Source organism: Amphiura filiformis, chromosome 1 (genome assembly GCF_039555335.1).
Source record: "Amphiura filiformis chromosome 1, Afil_fr2py, whole genome shotgun sequence".
Taxonomy (NCBI): domain Eukaryota; kingdom Metazoa; phylum Echinodermata; class Ophiuroidea; order Amphilepidida; family Amphiuridae; genus Amphiura; species Amphiura filiformis.
The window spans coordinates 96,894,729-96,911,658 of NC_092628.1; the positions used below are offsets into that span (position 1 = coordinate 96,894,729).

A 16,930-nucleotide genomic window follows, 5' to 3' on the forward strand; every position below is an offset into this window, starting at 1 on the left:
TGCATTTAGCATGATTATATTACTTAGCAGGATTATACTAGATTCTATATCAGGGGTCCTGAACTAAATTCTTGGAAGTGCCACTTTAAAATGTAGAGAATTCTAAAGTGCAACTATTATCTACGAGAGCAGAGGGGGTTGACTAACAGAGGGGTTTATGGGCTCACTTTAGGACCTCTGGTGGGGTCCATGAGCAACTCACCAGTGGGGTCCAGGGGCAGTGCCTCTGGAATCTCTTGGATTTTAGCATTTAAATTTTATATAGCTTATGGTGGCTCTCCTTGGACATGATTTTTTATTGATTAATCAACAAAACCTATGCTTTCCCCTTACTAGCTGTCATTTTTGTATGTCATTTAGAATTACTGCGCCACAAGTGGCGCATGCACTGCCTAGTTGCGGATCCCTGTTCCAAACAATCTTGGTTAAATAGATAAAGGGTATTGGATCTTGAAAATAAAGAACAAACTGAACATATGTAAGTATTATGGATGGAGTTATGAGCCCTTCAATTGGCCAATTCTAGTTGAAATCCATACACCCTATGGAAGACCTTAATATCCTACATTAGAGTGTAGATTTCAATTGCAGTCATCTATGCAAGTAACTGCTAACCCCATTTGAAATTCATACTCCTATGTGGGAGATTAAGGTCATCATCAGCTTCCATAGGGGTGTATGTATTTCAACTGGAATAGCCTAATTATATCTGAGATTTAATTGATTGAGCTTCATAATGCATAAAGCTTACCAAAATAGACATTCACTTGCCATTTCATAATCAACAAATATTCAAAAATGGCGCATACACCCTCATGCACTCTCGCGACAGTGTGTATTTACATCACTCGGGTCTGTAAACCAATTTCACTATGTTTTATTCTCCGAGGCCATAAATAGATAAATTGTACTTATACATACCATGGCGCCACTGAACCTTTAGGCTACTTGATACTTGGGCAAATAATAATACACAAATATAATTATGCATAGTACATGTGATAAGTTCTTTATATAGTAATCATTTTAAAAATCTGCAAAGTAATATTCGGTTTAACGTTTCATGATATTTGTTTAAATTCAAATTTTCGTGATTTTTACCGAAGTGATCCCACTGACAACCTGCTCTTTAAATATTCAACGTTTCCGCTTCATGCAAAGCACTCATGTAACCGTATGCCACGCATCCACTTAACTTGATAATATTTGAATGCATGTTTAAAGGGGAAATTTCAATATATGTGAGTAAAATATTTGTCCAAATGATCTGCGTTCTTCAGATTTGAACAGGATTGGGAAATAGAAATCAATATAGTTGTGTTTATATTTAATCACGTATAGCCAGTAGATATGACTGACCTAAACATGTGTACGTAGAACAAGAAGATCCAAATGTGTGAGGCATGGAGTGTAGCTACCAGCATAGTAATATTAATGTGCAAAGCATATCAAAATTGTGCTCTTCCTTTGAATATTTATGACAGCCGTGTACTGCATTTACTATCTGCATCACTGCCATAAGGTGAAATGTAGTAGGTACTGTACTTGCACACAAGATGACAAGGTGTATGTGTACCGGATCAGTTCATGAGGGAAGTGATAGCCACTAAGCCCTTATAGTTGTGAGGTTGTTGGTTCAAACCCAAGTGGAGTAGAAGGCATTTTTTTTTATTTAATCAATGCAGGTGTAAAGCCCAGACTTATGGTAAGATAAGAATATGGAAATGTGGTGAGAGATGGACTTTTGGACCTTATTCAGTATAGTATGTTTTACTGAAAGAAAAAACCCACACAATCTAAAACAAGTATTTTGAGTCAGAGTCACAAACAGGCCCACTGAAGCCTAGAATTTATTAATGATGTCAATAACATCCACACACGTTGACCAATGTTTGCTGTTTAAAGCAAGGAATGAAATGAAAGCAGTGCTGAATCAAATTTGTTGAAAAAGTTGACATCTTATTTCTAAAGGTGTCTTTTGGTGTCACTTACATGTACAAGGCAAAATCTGTGTGACAGAGTATTGGTTTGTATAACTCAATGCATTGAGTATTTTGGATGATACAAGAAGATACCGAAAAAGGAGGTCTTGACAGTACAGCGTATGCGTATAATTCACCTTCTCTACAAAGTTGTTTGGGGATAATCATAATCTAAGTGCTGGACTTGAAAGTAAAATGTGCCTGATGTATCTCAGTGATAGCAAAAGAAAATTATTCAATTGTGTCAGGTCAAAATCATGGTGGCTACAGGGCATATCATACTAGCCGTTACATCATGCATTTACTCAAATGCTGGTAGGGTTTTCACATTCGCTACCACCATCCAGTCGTTGCTAGCGACAAAGTTGTAATAAGCGACAGAAGTTACATGAAAAAAAAAACCGCTATGCTCCTTGCGGTTGCCTACTAGATTAATGCCCTTTTGGGTGCATCTGCCAAAAGCCCCTGTTAAAATATTTCTAATGACAAAAAGTACACACAAGAGCTACTTTTTGGGTAATCTATTCAAACTAGCCCTCAATAAAAATATTATTTTGAACCTGATACCAGTTGGTGAAATGTGAATAAATAAATCAACATTTGACCATTCTAGTAAGTAATTTTTACTTGAGGAATATGGAAATGTTTGTACAAATTTCTAATTCTGGAAAGATTATATCTTTTTTTTTTCAAAAAACTGCATTTTTGATGTGGGTGGAAGCTTATGAATCAGACAATTTTCAGGGTTTATTTATTCATCTCTGTTAATGTGCCCATAGATATGATTACTATTTCTAAACCCGTCTGCGCAAACTTCACATAAATATTTTCAGTATTCATAATACACCACATATTCTCTTAATGATATTGGGTAGATACATACATGCAATAGCTAGAACATTTTTAGGTCCCTAGTTTTTGTTGGAATGTGTTATATTTATCCATGAGTCTGGATTTCAATGAAACCTGTCAGTTCAGCTTAGCATGCAACCAGCAAGGATGCAACATACAAAGTATGTTCAATGCAACATGCGTATGGTATATAAATGGCGCTGGGTGGATTACCTGATCAACAACAACAACAACAATTTAAAAAGCGCCAATTTATACAAAAAGTCAATTGTTCAAAGCTGCTGAAAGGCAGACACAAGAATGCAAGTCTGATAGGCTTGTTGGAACAGATGGTGTTTTAGCAGCTTTTTGAAAAATGCCAACAAACTAATCAGGTACTCTACCTAAGCAGGTACAGAAATATACCTAGATCAGGTACATAAATACCTACATGTAATCAGGTACGTAAATACCTAATCAGGTACACAAGTATCCTATAATGCATACAAGTTATGAATTCAAATTTCAAATTTAATTTAGACCAAAATGAATTGTCAAAAAAGTATTCTTGGCTAAAATTGTTTCAAGATTAATTATTTACAATTCTTTGCCAATGGATAAAAATATAATGATAAAAGTTAATTGATTAATCCTGCTAATTGTATTGTTTTAATTAACTTGTTATCCTCGGGCGTTAATAACCTTATGATAGATTTGTGGCGAATTCCATAAAGATTGTGAAAGCAAAACAAAAAATTTCCAAACCTGAAATTAATTGCACATGGGACAAAATTCAAAAAATGTTACCTGATTAGGTAATTCTGTACCTAATTACAGTACTTGAAAAGGTAATTTCCCCGGACTATGATGGCTATGTATTTCAGCATGTTTGTATCATCAGTATTTTACTAAAGCAGTCCTGCTTTAACTTGAAAATGAAATTCACTGAATTTGATCATTTGAAGTCAATATATCAATATATAGAAGTGTATCCTTCTTGAGTTGAGGTCATATGGCGCTGTCTTGGGCATATTTTAAGAAGACCAGTCTAACTCAAGTGCTTTTACCTTCCATGTATGCTTGCTACATGTATGTGCTGTAAATGTATTTAACGATCACTTATTTCAAGTCGGCTCTCACCAAGCTCAATATTTAGATCTATATTTCAGTCTGATATCTGTTTGCACTCTTTAAATTTTCTCTACCCAGGTGAAATCTAACATCATTACTGTTAAGCAGAAGCATCATTTCTTTGCCACAGGTGTAAGGCCAACATTTTACACCCTTAAACAGTTTGATTGCTCCAGAGGAGTGGCTCAAGAGCATGTGGCTGATCCAAAAGGCAGATCCAGGGAGTATCTATGAAAAAACATACAAACTCAGCCTATTTTTGACACATTTCAGCACACAACCTCTAGCTGGGTACACTCCGAGCCCTGGGGTAGCCAGTTTCTGGACATGCCTATGAAGAGTTTAGGGCTACAAAATCCACAGTATCTTAGTACTGTGGTTTTCAGAAACATTTTCAGAGTTGTAGAAAAAAAATCAAGACATGGGAACAAATATCCAAAGATCTTACCTTTTGTCTGTGGCTCTGAAAATTTTATGGGAACACCCTCACTCTTAAAATGTAATCCTGTAAAAAATACACAAATATAGGAGCTAAAAATGCAGAAGTATCTCTGCAAAGTTAGCATGAAAAAGCATCACTACATCAAACCCATAAGCTTCCAGTGTTGCTGCCTTCTGAACCAAAAAAAGAAATTATTTTTACTGCCCTGGATGAGTTCCAGAAGAGCTCATTGATGCTTCCCTGCTTGATTCAAAAGTCAGTCCCAGTGATCAGCGATTCTTTGAAGCTTGTTGAGATGTAGTTGGTTCAGCACAGTGCATTTAAATCATTGTTTTTTTCCTGAATTTTTCATATTGCCATTTGCAACATTCATGTATATTTATGTTGTATGTTTCTTTTCTTTTCTTGCAGGCCTGGTGCTACCATAAATCTATATCTAGATGAATTTGCCACAGAATGTAGTTGGGATTATTTATATATTTATGATGGAGACTCAGTCCATGCAGATTTAGTGGCAGCATTCAGGTAGGATCATAGATGAAAATATATACAGACCGTTCACCAACAGGCGAATCCCCGGCATTGTATGATGAGAATTCTTGCAAATTCTTGAGGGCCAATTGTTTGATCGTGTGTGTCTAACAAATTAAGCCAGCATTGCTTTATTGTGTTTCTTTGCGTTTACGGGAAACATGAAAGACTGGTATGAAAAATAGGTGGTATGTGCGTAACAGTTTTCATCCCTCACACTTCATGGAATGATTGGCCCTCGTTAATGGATGATACAGGGACTTTGCTTGTTGGTGATTGGTCTGTATCTCATTAGTTTGTGGGTAGGATGAAACTAATGAAAACTAATGACAAGAAAATTGTATCCTGCTCCAGGCTTACACATCTTGAAATAGGTGCATCCTTCATGTTCAATGACTTCAATCATAGATAACACATGCCTTGATCTTAGTCCGCCCAATAAAGCATGTTTCATCTATGCTTTTATCAAAATAAGATCAAAACTTTCTTTATCAGCTGACACTTTCATTGATGATTCAGCATCATTATCAAAGCTGATAGTATTTTCACAAATCACAGGATGAGAGTTGGGAAGCATATCTATTTGTATGTATGTGTGTGTTACAATCTTTTCTTTAGTTTGTCGCAGAGGATTTCAGATATGACTTGGGCTATAAATTCCTTCCTCCTGTTCATCACTGCTCTCCATTCCTCCAATTCAGCATCAAAGTGGTTACGTAATTCTCTTGGTTACTGGATCAAGCTTTTTTGGTATGCCTTCGAGTCCCATATACTTTGTGTGGCGATTGTTTTGATCGTGGTTCATTATACTCAAGCATGTGATCCTGTTGACATACCGTAAAACCTCGTCTACAAGCATATAGAGTGCTTCTGATAAAAGCTAAATTAATCCAGGTGCCATTATGGAATTAGAGCAAATAAATTATAGATCCAAGCACATACAAGCAAGTATTATTGTAAGACCAATCCATTGTATTGGTATATTTACGTAAGTATTGTATTAATTTAACTTTCATCACAGACACTATATATGCTTGTAGACGGGGTTTTACGGTAGTAACATTACGTAACTTCGCTGGCGAATATCCAGAGGGAGAGGGAGAGATAAAGAAGCAAAACAAAGAGAGAGGGGAGGGAGAATAAGAGAAAGGGCAGGGAGAGGAAGAGAGAGACATAGACAGACAGGGAGAATAACAAAAAAGCATGATGATTATATAATTGGTAATGATTATGGATTACCTTAACAGTTTGAACAAGATATCATCAACATTTTAAACATGTCAACTTATGCACAAAGTTGCCTTTCTTTTTTGTTACATGTAATGTTTTGTTTTCTTATTCTGGCCAGCTGTAAAGCCTGTACAGCGCTTTGATATTTATTTGCAAGGTGTTTGATAAATCTCTTTTATTATTTTTTTTCTCCCTCCCCCTCTTTCTCTTCTACTTTCTTTCAACGCAACTGATGATACTTGGCACTCATCTTGTGTGCCTGTTTTCCTTAAAACACACTTACACCCACTTTTCTGTTACTTGCAAAACATATTGATCTTTATCAGTCAAGAATGAACTTGGAGCTATACTTATTTTCTACTCAAGCAAATAATGCGAGTCACGCCGTGATAAAATGCCCCCAATCTGGAGTGATTAAAACATTTTACTGTACAGCTGTAAATTTTTGTGTGGTGGTTATTTTTCGCACTTTTCGCAGTTGATTTCAGAAGCATAAATTAAATGCCTGTGAAGGTATTTTTGATTCATAGGCTTTAATGTGCAGCTGTTTGAGACAATAAATTAAAGAAACTGCATTTGAAGTGTTTGGAATAGTTAAAATCACTTAATACTGCTAAAATATTGCATTATACAGTGCCAAGCTTATATTACTCCTAACATGCATCTTAAACCTCAAAGCAATCCCAATCTTTGTTCATGCCATGTCTGTCTGTCTATAACAATCAATTACCTCGTTTGTGGTGTTTTCTTCTAACAATTTCCATTAATTTGTTGTATATTTGTTTTTGTTTTTTTTGTTTACAACAGTGGTCCAATAAGACATGAAGATGTAGATATAATCCATGAAGTCAGTGTTACTTCTGGCTACGCATATTTGTATTTCTACAGTGATGCTGCATTCAAATTGGACGGTTTTAACATTACATACAGGTATGTCAAGTAACTGTGTGGGGGTGTGCGTGCGAACTTGCCTGTGTACTGCACTTCTGTGTTTGTGTACTTGACTAAAAAATACATGGAAAACTTTTAAGCTTTTCTGCGATTTACTTTTTGTTACCCTTGGATTTATGGTGAAGGTTATACCATTTTCACCCTGATCAGGAACTGTCTTTTGAAATTTGCAAGTGAGCATTAAAAAGCTCTTCTGAAGCCTTCAAGGAGAGCTGTTTAGAGCATTTACAATAGAATGTGAATGGTCAACAAAGGAGAGCTTAAAATCGCTCTCCTTTATCAGATTTAAGGAGAGCTCTCCTCATGCTGCAGTGATGTAACCACGTTGAGGCAGCTGTTTCAAGCGCTTGCATGTGCATGCCAGTGCTTTGAGCAAACGCCTGCGCTTTGAAGCAGCGCCCAAATGAAATGTGCATCAATTGAAGAGCTTTGTTTCAAAACCCCTTACACCCACTTTTGAGAACACATCAAAAAGTCATCAAAAAAATCACTGATATATGGGGGTATACAACAAAAGCAGTTTTTCGCGGGATGCTCATTCTACCCAAGCATCCCGCCAAAAACTGCTTTTGTTGAAAACCCCCTTATATCAGTGATCTTTGTTATGATTATTTGATGTGTTCTCAAAATTGGGCAAGTGGATGTAAGGGGTTTTGAAACAAAGCTCTTCAATTAGTCAAATAAAGTGGGCAAAATTTGAGGAAAACTTGTGGTTTTAAATGCTCTTATTTGGGGGCAAATTTTGCTGGCTTAATGAAACTTGTTTAGGAAGTGTCATACATGTAGAAATCTGGTCATGCATGTGTAGTACTCTGTCATATATCTGAGTATTCCCCCCTCCTCCAGCTTAGATATCAAAGCCAACTCTTCAACATGTAGACAAATTAATTTGTACTCTAACATCTGTCATTCACTTTGTCTGATTTCAGTGTCAACACCTGCCCATTTAACTGCTCTAGTCATGGCACATGTAATGTGCCCTACCTCAATTGCACCTGCGATACTGGCTGGGAAGGGGAGGATTGCAGTATACCTAGCTGTCCTAATAATTGTAGTAGCAATGGAATATGTGATGTACAGGAAAGAAACTGTCAATGTGAAAACGGGTATAGAGGTAAGATCTCTGCAAGGTTGTAAATTAACAGAATACAGGAATTGTTTCAGGCCTGGTACTTGCCTACTGTAGTCTATTGAGAATAAAAATCGCAACACCAGGCTGGAATTTTGGTCCTGAACGACAGCCCGTCAATATTGTACTGTATACATATTAAAGATACCCAGAAAATAGTGGTAAATCAAAATGGGGATTCTCTGCAACTTGAGGTCAGAATTTGAGCTATTGTTGAATGGATGAATATTGAACCATGCCATCGGATAGGAGACTATTTTGGCTGAAATACTGACTGTTACTAACAAAAGACAATGAATCCGCCAGGCCTAAAATGAACCAGAACTATCTTATTTTCCTAAACTTAATCTGTTAGAAAAGCTCTTATTTTCACCCTTGGTCTGATGATACAAATATGGAAACCATTACTTCATACAAAATGAAGAAACTGCATGATATTATAAACCTGTGTGTCTGTTACAGAGTATGATGACGATGTACAGTCGTATATTATGTATGCATTGGGATTTAAAGTATATTAGTTTGTATGAAATAATATGATGCAAGGCGTCTTATATTGCAGATTAAATAGGGCATACCATGTAGTTATTTGCAAAGAAGAAAGAATGATTGATTCCTGCGTGTATACTGAAACCAAGATTTGAGGCGCATCATACATGGAATAAAGCACAGCTTGTGTGTGGTGTACCTTATTCTTTCTTTACATTCACTCTTTGTTTCTATCTTTGTTCTTTCTTGTTCTTTTATTCTTCGTTTCGATTGTCAGGATGTATGGCAAAATATGCATTTTCATCATGTTTTTTGTAAAAAAAAAATAAGTATTTTTTTTTGAAAATTTATTTCTGCAATAAATAATAAAAAATAGGAATGTGTTAAAATTACCTTACCTCCCGTCAATAAAATTAAACAAAACAAAAAAGCAAAAGTATGTTATAGCAGTTAATATAGGGAACAAACGTTTTGCTTTCACCACATATGAAGCCGCAAATATATTTCAGAATATAGCTATTTAAATCTGAGAGCATCTACTGATTTTAAGATACAATTACCAACTGCTGCAGGCAACCCATTGCTATATAGGACAAACAAAGATTGCAGTCTGCAGTAATGAAATGGCTGCAGACAACCAAAAATTCACAATTTCATATAAATGTTTGTTAAAAATACAACAACAAATATCATGAATACAAGCCCCCACCTTTTGAAAATGTTAAAGATTACGCCTCTGCATCCTATATTGAAAGAGGTAGGCAGTACATTTGGTAACATCTGAGTAAATACTATTGGTTACAAAAACATACAATATGCATTTTGCACTAGAACAGACTTGCAGCTAGGATAATAAAATGAAACAATTGGTAAATTTTGTTTTCAAGATTTGCAAAATCCAAAGAATCAATTGAGAAAGAAGCATGTCTGGAAAAAATGTAAATATCCCGGGAATTTAAGCCAAATTTCCAACAACAAAAAATATCAATATTTCTCGTACTATAGTTGCTTTATATGGGGAAGTAAATTCCTCTTCAAATGCCAACATTTCTATGGATAAAGCTTTCTGGATTTTCAAACATTTTTCCAGGCATAGTGAAAAAAAAGTTCAGCGCAGAATCTGTTTTAAAAACCATTCATGATTGGTGCCAAGTGAATATTTATTACACTCAATGGACAATGTATAATGCAACACATACATTCGCATGACTCTTATCAGGTGAAATGCAGCTAGGTCATCGATTACCATTTTCAACTGAGCTGTATTGTGTTTCTTTCCTAAAGGCTCTTTACAAATATGCAAAATAAGCTGCAAGAATTTGCTAATTTCCTCCTATTACGGCTTAAGGCGTTGGGTGATTCATAAAAACTAATATCTAGTTGCACATTCTTGAGTTACCTCTGTCATGTCACTCACTTAATGGTAGATGATGGTAGGGATACAATAACATCATGTAGTCAGATATTTCCTTTTGTTGTATTCGCAGGTCGACATTGTAGTATAAGTCCTGAGGAGGGTGTATGGACTATTAATGAGGAGGCCACACTACTAGGACGGTCCTCTTCTGCAACTGTACTAGATGGAGATATGCTATGGGTCATTGGGGGCTATGACTTCCAAACAGACCAAAATATTTCTGTCATCAAGTGAGTTAAATGATATCATTATCAGTTACTTTATAAGTGATAATTTTTTCTGAATTCAGCAACACACAGAATAAATTTTGTCATATGATAACAATTGATAGGGCAAGAATTTCATGAAAAATATCAACATGCACAAAAGTCTTCTGTGTTGGAAATCATGAAAATATCTGTGTGTGAAAATAACCACTATAATTATGTGTAAATAACTACTTATACAATATGGGAATTGTGTGTTTATTTGTGTGGGGGTGTGTGTGTGGGGGGGGGGAATGTAAACACCTGCAATCTAGGACATATTAAAAATCTCAGTGTAATCTCGGTGTCAGACGTACAGGATGTCCATGCTTCCTGAATGGTGTTTTCAGATCAAAACCAGCATTTAATTATTATTATTAAAACGGATCATAATCAGGGTGGGTGTTGGGTGTTGGGTTAGTCCGCAGTTGATTTGTGAATACTTAACTACATGCCTTGTAAGGTGAAAAACTCAACATGTGTCGGGGTAGGTCACTTGTAGCTGTTGTTTACAAATAGGGTGTGTTTGGGTTGTGCGCATCTGTTACAAACAAAGCGAGGACACTTACATGATGTTTTGTTCGCAATCATGGACACACATCAAATTAAGTATGCCCACAGTTCTCTAATAGGTTCAAGAAGTCGCAAAAGAGCGTAAAATGCCATTAAAGCTAACTCCTCTCTCTGGATTGTCACAACACTTGAGATTTATTTTATGTGGGTGAAGTGAATGTCCACAGTATGGTGATTGACTTTGTGAATAGGTGCCCAGAATTGAATAGCACACTACACATTCATATTTGAAATCCTTGTTTGATGGCCCTTATGTGGAGGTGTTTGACATTGTGGGTGTGTAAGGTGTGTGTTTGTGGGGTGAAGTGTACATGCATGTGATGGAGGTATAAAATCAGGTCAACTTTCGCTAATTTACAACCCTTGACATTCTTCTTTTCGTAGGCGTAATTTATTGACGGGTGATGAAGAAGTACTAGATACCACAGCTACCAATGGAGAACTACCTGAAGCCAGATATGGTCACACAGCTGTCATGTATGAGGTTAGAGAATGGAATCAATATCAACTGGTCTTTGTTGTTGTTGTTGTTGTTGTTATCATTGTTGTTGATGTTGTTGTTGTTGTTGTTGTTGTTGTTGTTGTTGTTGTTGTTGTTGTTGTTGTTAATGTTGTTGTTTCAGAAAGGAAATGATGCAAGGAATCCAACTAGCATAACAGATTCCTGCTAAAATTAACAGTTTTTGAGAAAATCTCAAAATTTTATTTTACTTTACTGACTTGAGGAAAATAATACGGACTATAGGGGGTACTTATTAAAATGATGAAATAGGAGCCAAAATCAGAAACTTGCACAAATAACATTTAAAATACAGTATGTAAAGTCAATATCATCATAATATTTAGACAGCATATTTTAATTTGATACAATATTGTTGTACAGGCTGCATTGAAAAGATGGTGCTTAAGCAGTCATCACTTTAAAAAAATCCAAAGCTAATGGCAGGTTAAAATTTTAACCTTGCAAAGATTGAGGTATTTACCAACTTTTTGGGAGTATGCAAGATTAAAAAAAAAGGAAATGATTCTGGAATACCCTGCATGCTACTCGAACTATAACCCTAACTCAGTTGTAACACACACGGTGTGCATGGTAGGCCAGAATTGAGATTTGTAGGGATATACTAGTGCATGTACTTATTCTAATGAATTCATCACAAAAACTGTGCAAAGAACAAAATAACATGGCTAAGAACAGACCACAAATTTGGACCCTCCGTCCTCAATCATAGATAAGTGGGTAGGCCGGATTGAATCGACTGGTGGCCATATGTTGTGCCCTCCTGCTTTATAAGTACCCCAAATTGATCTTTTCTGATACCATATAAAACTTAGTTCCACCCACTGGATTTTTTTTTATCTCTGTAGTGTATTTTTAAATGACAATCTCATCTCATTTCACGAATCACATTAAATAGAACATTTACATGCCAAAATTGGTACCAACCGTGAAAGACGGGTGACTGCGAGTTTGTCTTATTTGGGACAAATTTTTGCCATTAAGGTCATGCATTCAAATGAAAAACAGGAGGTTAAAATCAAACCATCAATTTGCTATTATGGTATTACTGTAATTTAATATCATAAAAAAATCAGGATTATTTGATGACTACATCTGAACAGTGTCCCATCAAACCACATATAAAAGTGTAGTGCAAATAACATTGATTTGCTTATATATAAGCACAGTGCTCACATTACTAGCTACTTAAGAGTAGCAAGCTGATTCAATACAGGACTCAGTCAGAAGTAGCCAGAGAGTTTGGCACATAGTAAAGAGGCACAACTAAGTTAAAGAGCTAGATCTTAAAAGGAAAGCAGGGATTTTCTAATAGGGTAGGGTCAATCAATTTGGTATATCTAAGGGATTGAATCTTTGTTTGTGGAAACATGTTTTAATTAAAGAGGAAACAACATCTGTATAAAAATATCCTCCTTTGTCCAAAGACCAGGCTGGCTATTCAGTCTTTATAAAGACTATGTTTCTTCGTAATATCAGAATCATTTCCATGCACCAGTTTTTGTTTGTTTCCTTGTTGTTTGTTTTGTTTGTTTCCCTTTTGTTTATTTTGTTTGTGAGTTCAAACTTCTTTCAAATATTTTTGTAAAAATTACATTCATCATAATTGCTAATTTTGCAGTGAATTGTTAATCATATGTAGTATTTTCAATCACATTAATTTTCACGTCAAAATTACAGGTATTGACAAAGCCCTCAGGTGGTGGTTTTTCATCACAAATTGCCAATATCACTAATTAACAAAAGCAAAACTCACAATTTGCCATAAAATAATGGATACATTCTCTATAATCAGCTAAGGTACTGTCATTTAAGAATGCTTCCATCTATCAAGTACACTTCTTAACTGAATATTGGCTTTCTCTCTCTCTTCCTTACAGAATTTGATCTTTGTTTATGGTGGTTCTCTTGGTGGTGAGATGGTAGTTAATGACATCCTGGTATTTGACATACTCAACTCAACTTGGCATAATACAACTCATAGTAGAGCTGTTGCTGTGGAGGGACACACAGCACATGTAATAGGCAATGTCATGCTTGTAATATTTGGATACAGCCCAGAGTTTAGCTATGTAGATTTTGTCCAGGAGTACAGCTTTGGTAGGTAGCTTGTGTATATATTCTTTGTTACTCAATTTGCATAAATGTAGGACTGTTGCTGTCAGTTTACAGTCAGGCAGGCGACATTGCAGAAGTACTTGCCCATCTACCAAGTAACAATTTTAGATCAGGCCTAAAAATTGTTATGTTGGCATAACAGGTTGGAAAAAAAATAGAGGTCAATTGGGATTTTTTTATTAAAAAAATATGGTACTGCTTTCATGGACAGTAAAATGCAATAACAATAGCTAGAATAGAAGCGGTAACTACATACAACCAGTTTCAAACAGTAAATTGAGTGGTGTTTTTTATTTTTTTTTTTAATTACCACCCAGCCTGGAGAAAGTAAATGAATTACAGACCTGAGTAATTGGCTGAATTTTATGACATGGTCATAATCGAGATATTGCAACAGTTTGAAGTGGTAGCATTTGAACCGAGCATTCTATATAAATCATGTTGATGGAGTTTGTTTTAAATTGCACCTGTGTTATCATTGATTATACAAGATATGGAATGTGAAAAATACAAAATTACATTATCACCTTGTACTTTGTTCATCTGAAATAAACATGTCTTAATGGACTATGCCATTTGAAATCCATACACCCCCTATGGAAGACATGACCTTAATCTTCCACACAGGGAGTATGAATTTCAAATGGGTTTACCTAAATGGGTAACTCCATTTGAAATCTACACCCCTGTGTGGGAGATTAAGGTCATGTCTTCCATAGGGGGTGTATGGATTTCTACTGGAACAGAATGATATCAGTATATTTAGTAATTGTCTTGCATAGTAATATTTGCATAGGTTATGTGAAATGTAGCACAATGGATACATGTTAAGTCTGTTAATATTTTATACAAAGTATGAACCCAATGTACAGATATTGGTAAAAAGTAGGGTTAATTTAACAGATTTAGAATCAAAAACCTCAAAATTCTTGTATATTTTGGTTTATCAAATTATAATTATATTCATACCTGCTGAATGATTGGACTATGGTATATAGTTAATAATTGATAATCATAATATATAATAATGGCAATTTATAAAACAAACAAAAATCAATCAAGATTACATTCAAGGCACATAAATAAAACATCTGGAATATGAAATATATGAAAAATGAAATAATAAGAACAATAATAAAATATGAAAAACATAAGCAATATCTATGTAAAGATGATAAAAGAGAATGAATGAACAACTATATGCATGTGTGTAAACAAAAAGGACTTCATTTTGACACTCCGCTTAGTTTGATGTAAACTTGAAAAAAAAAAGGATAGCTGTGTAAACCTACTTTGTTTTAGTTTTGCACATTTGTGTGTCTATCTGAATTTATGGAGTAATGAAACATTTTTGAAATTATATATACCGTATTTCGTCAAATAGTCGCCCCCCTCAAATAAACGCCCCCACCACTTTTTTCAACCAAGATGTTTCAAAAATGCTGATATTTCCATGTTATATTGTGTAGTAAGCTTACCAAGTTGCACACATGGTCGTTAATAGCGTCACTTTTGGGCGAAAATCTGGATTGGAAACCCGGAAGTGAACCAAAAGTCAGTGTTTCTAGTTCATAGTTCATCATTTTAGCGTGAGTTTTAAGTTTACCTAATGATTTTAACGGGCATTATCGTTCTAAAATTGACCTTGAATAAACTCCCCCCTTGGGAAAATGTAACGCCCTGTGATGAAATACGGAATATAGTATACAGCAAGGTCCTGCAGCACTGCCCCACCACTCTTCCTGATTGTCACGTAAAAAGATCTAGGTCACGCTTGGATCATGTGATGCTATTCAGCTTGTTCTGAGAACGAGGTGCCGATGGGATTATGATGTGATTCAATTAGCCAATCGGAACCCTGTTTACGCTGCGAACAGACCCAAATCAGCTGAATGCTGAAGGTCCTTGCCAAATATGTTTTATATATTTTAAAACATATTTCTTGTTCTTTTTCTCTTCCCAGAGGACCACGTTTGGAAAATAGTGAGAACAAAAGGTGTCCAAGTGAGAGGTTCCTATGGTCACTCTAGTGTGTATGATCCTTTGAGGAAACTAATCTATGTACATGGTGGAGATAAACTAAAAACTGACACACAGCATCATTTAGCAGATGAACTACTCGTCTATAATCCTGCAACTCAACACTGGTAAGTTACATGTGCTAGACATTCTTGATATCATAATAGGAGGATGGTCCAGTTTCATTGCATGAATTTCTCTTTTGATATGTCAGCTTAAAATATCTCTTTGAAGGCCCCATAGAATGAATACTGAGTGAATAATGAGTGGGTTACCTCACGTTACACACATTTTGGCTTAGTCCAAAGAAAATGTATTGTTTGTCACATGATCCCCGCATGCATTAGATTTATGCTTTGCAAAATGGCAAAAGGTGGTTTTTATAGTGGGAATTCCAATTGAATGAACGCAGCTTTCAATAGCGTGGCGATTTTTGTGTACACTGCGTGATGTACGCCAGCGTGTGTGACTGTGCGTGAGTAACGCGGAAGTAAATCCAACCATGCCAACGCACTCGTGATTGGTTAGCATTGTATCCAAGGTCGTGCGTTAAGCTTTGTAATTTGAAATCGCGATATCGATCGCGGTTGGATCGAAATACAGCTGCTGAAAGCTGCGTTCATTCAATTGGAATTCCTACTATAGCTTATATTGCATACTTGAAAGGTAAAGGATTCAAATTCATCATTATAACTTACAGGGGGGTTCTCATACTCTAATGATTATCATCCCAGCATAGCATATGACGATACATAATGCACTCAGCAAGAGGCTACATAAAAACAATTGCCTATTAAGTGCTCAACACTATGTTGTCACTGATTTCAAAATCCTCAACCTTATGATCATAAATCATGACTACATTTCTGGCCACAAGAAACTTGATGCAGCTGCATGTATCTGGTCATTAACCATGACACTTGTTTTCTGTCTTTCTAGGAGTGTCCTTGCCTCCAGCCATTCACAGCGATTTCTTCACACAGCAGCTATTTTAGATAACAAGATGTTTGTCTTTGGTGGCAATACTCACATAGATTCTGTCAGTTCAACAGGAGCAAAGTGTTATTCAAGTGATTTTCTAGTATATGATATAGGTAAGGGTTGCAAGAATTTGATGGTTGGTATTCATTGGTTTGATCATTGGTTTAAATTGCTTTTGGATAGTCTGCTACCAGCATATCAATTTACAATAGAGTCAAAGTTGGTGATTTTTTTGGTCAATACTTTTCAGACAATAAATAGGAACAGCCAGATGTTTTTCACTTACAGAAAACAGTATGTCGGGCAAAATGCCTTTATTCACAAATAAATATCACATAAAC

At 35.7% G+C, this 16,930-nt stretch overlaps 1 protein-coding gene across 1 annotated transcript in view; it reads left to right on the forward strand.

Moving 5' to 3' along the window:
* The window catches only part of LOC140159008 (attractin-like), a 102,909-nt gene that overhangs the window by 54,639 nt on the left and 31,340 nt on the right, over window positions 1–16,930 (forward strand). The window contains 8 exon segments of the mRNA XM_072182322.1: window positions 4,798–4,911; window positions 6,955–7,077; window positions 8,028–8,212; window positions 10,204–10,363; window positions 11,336–11,435; window positions 13,352–13,571; window positions 15,553–15,736; window positions 16,548–16,702. Coding sequence (XP_072038423.1) covers window positions 4,798–4,911; window positions 6,955–7,077; window positions 8,028–8,212; window positions 10,204–10,363; window positions 11,336–11,435; window positions 13,352–13,571; window positions 15,553–15,736; window positions 16,548–16,702 — 1,241 coding nt within the window.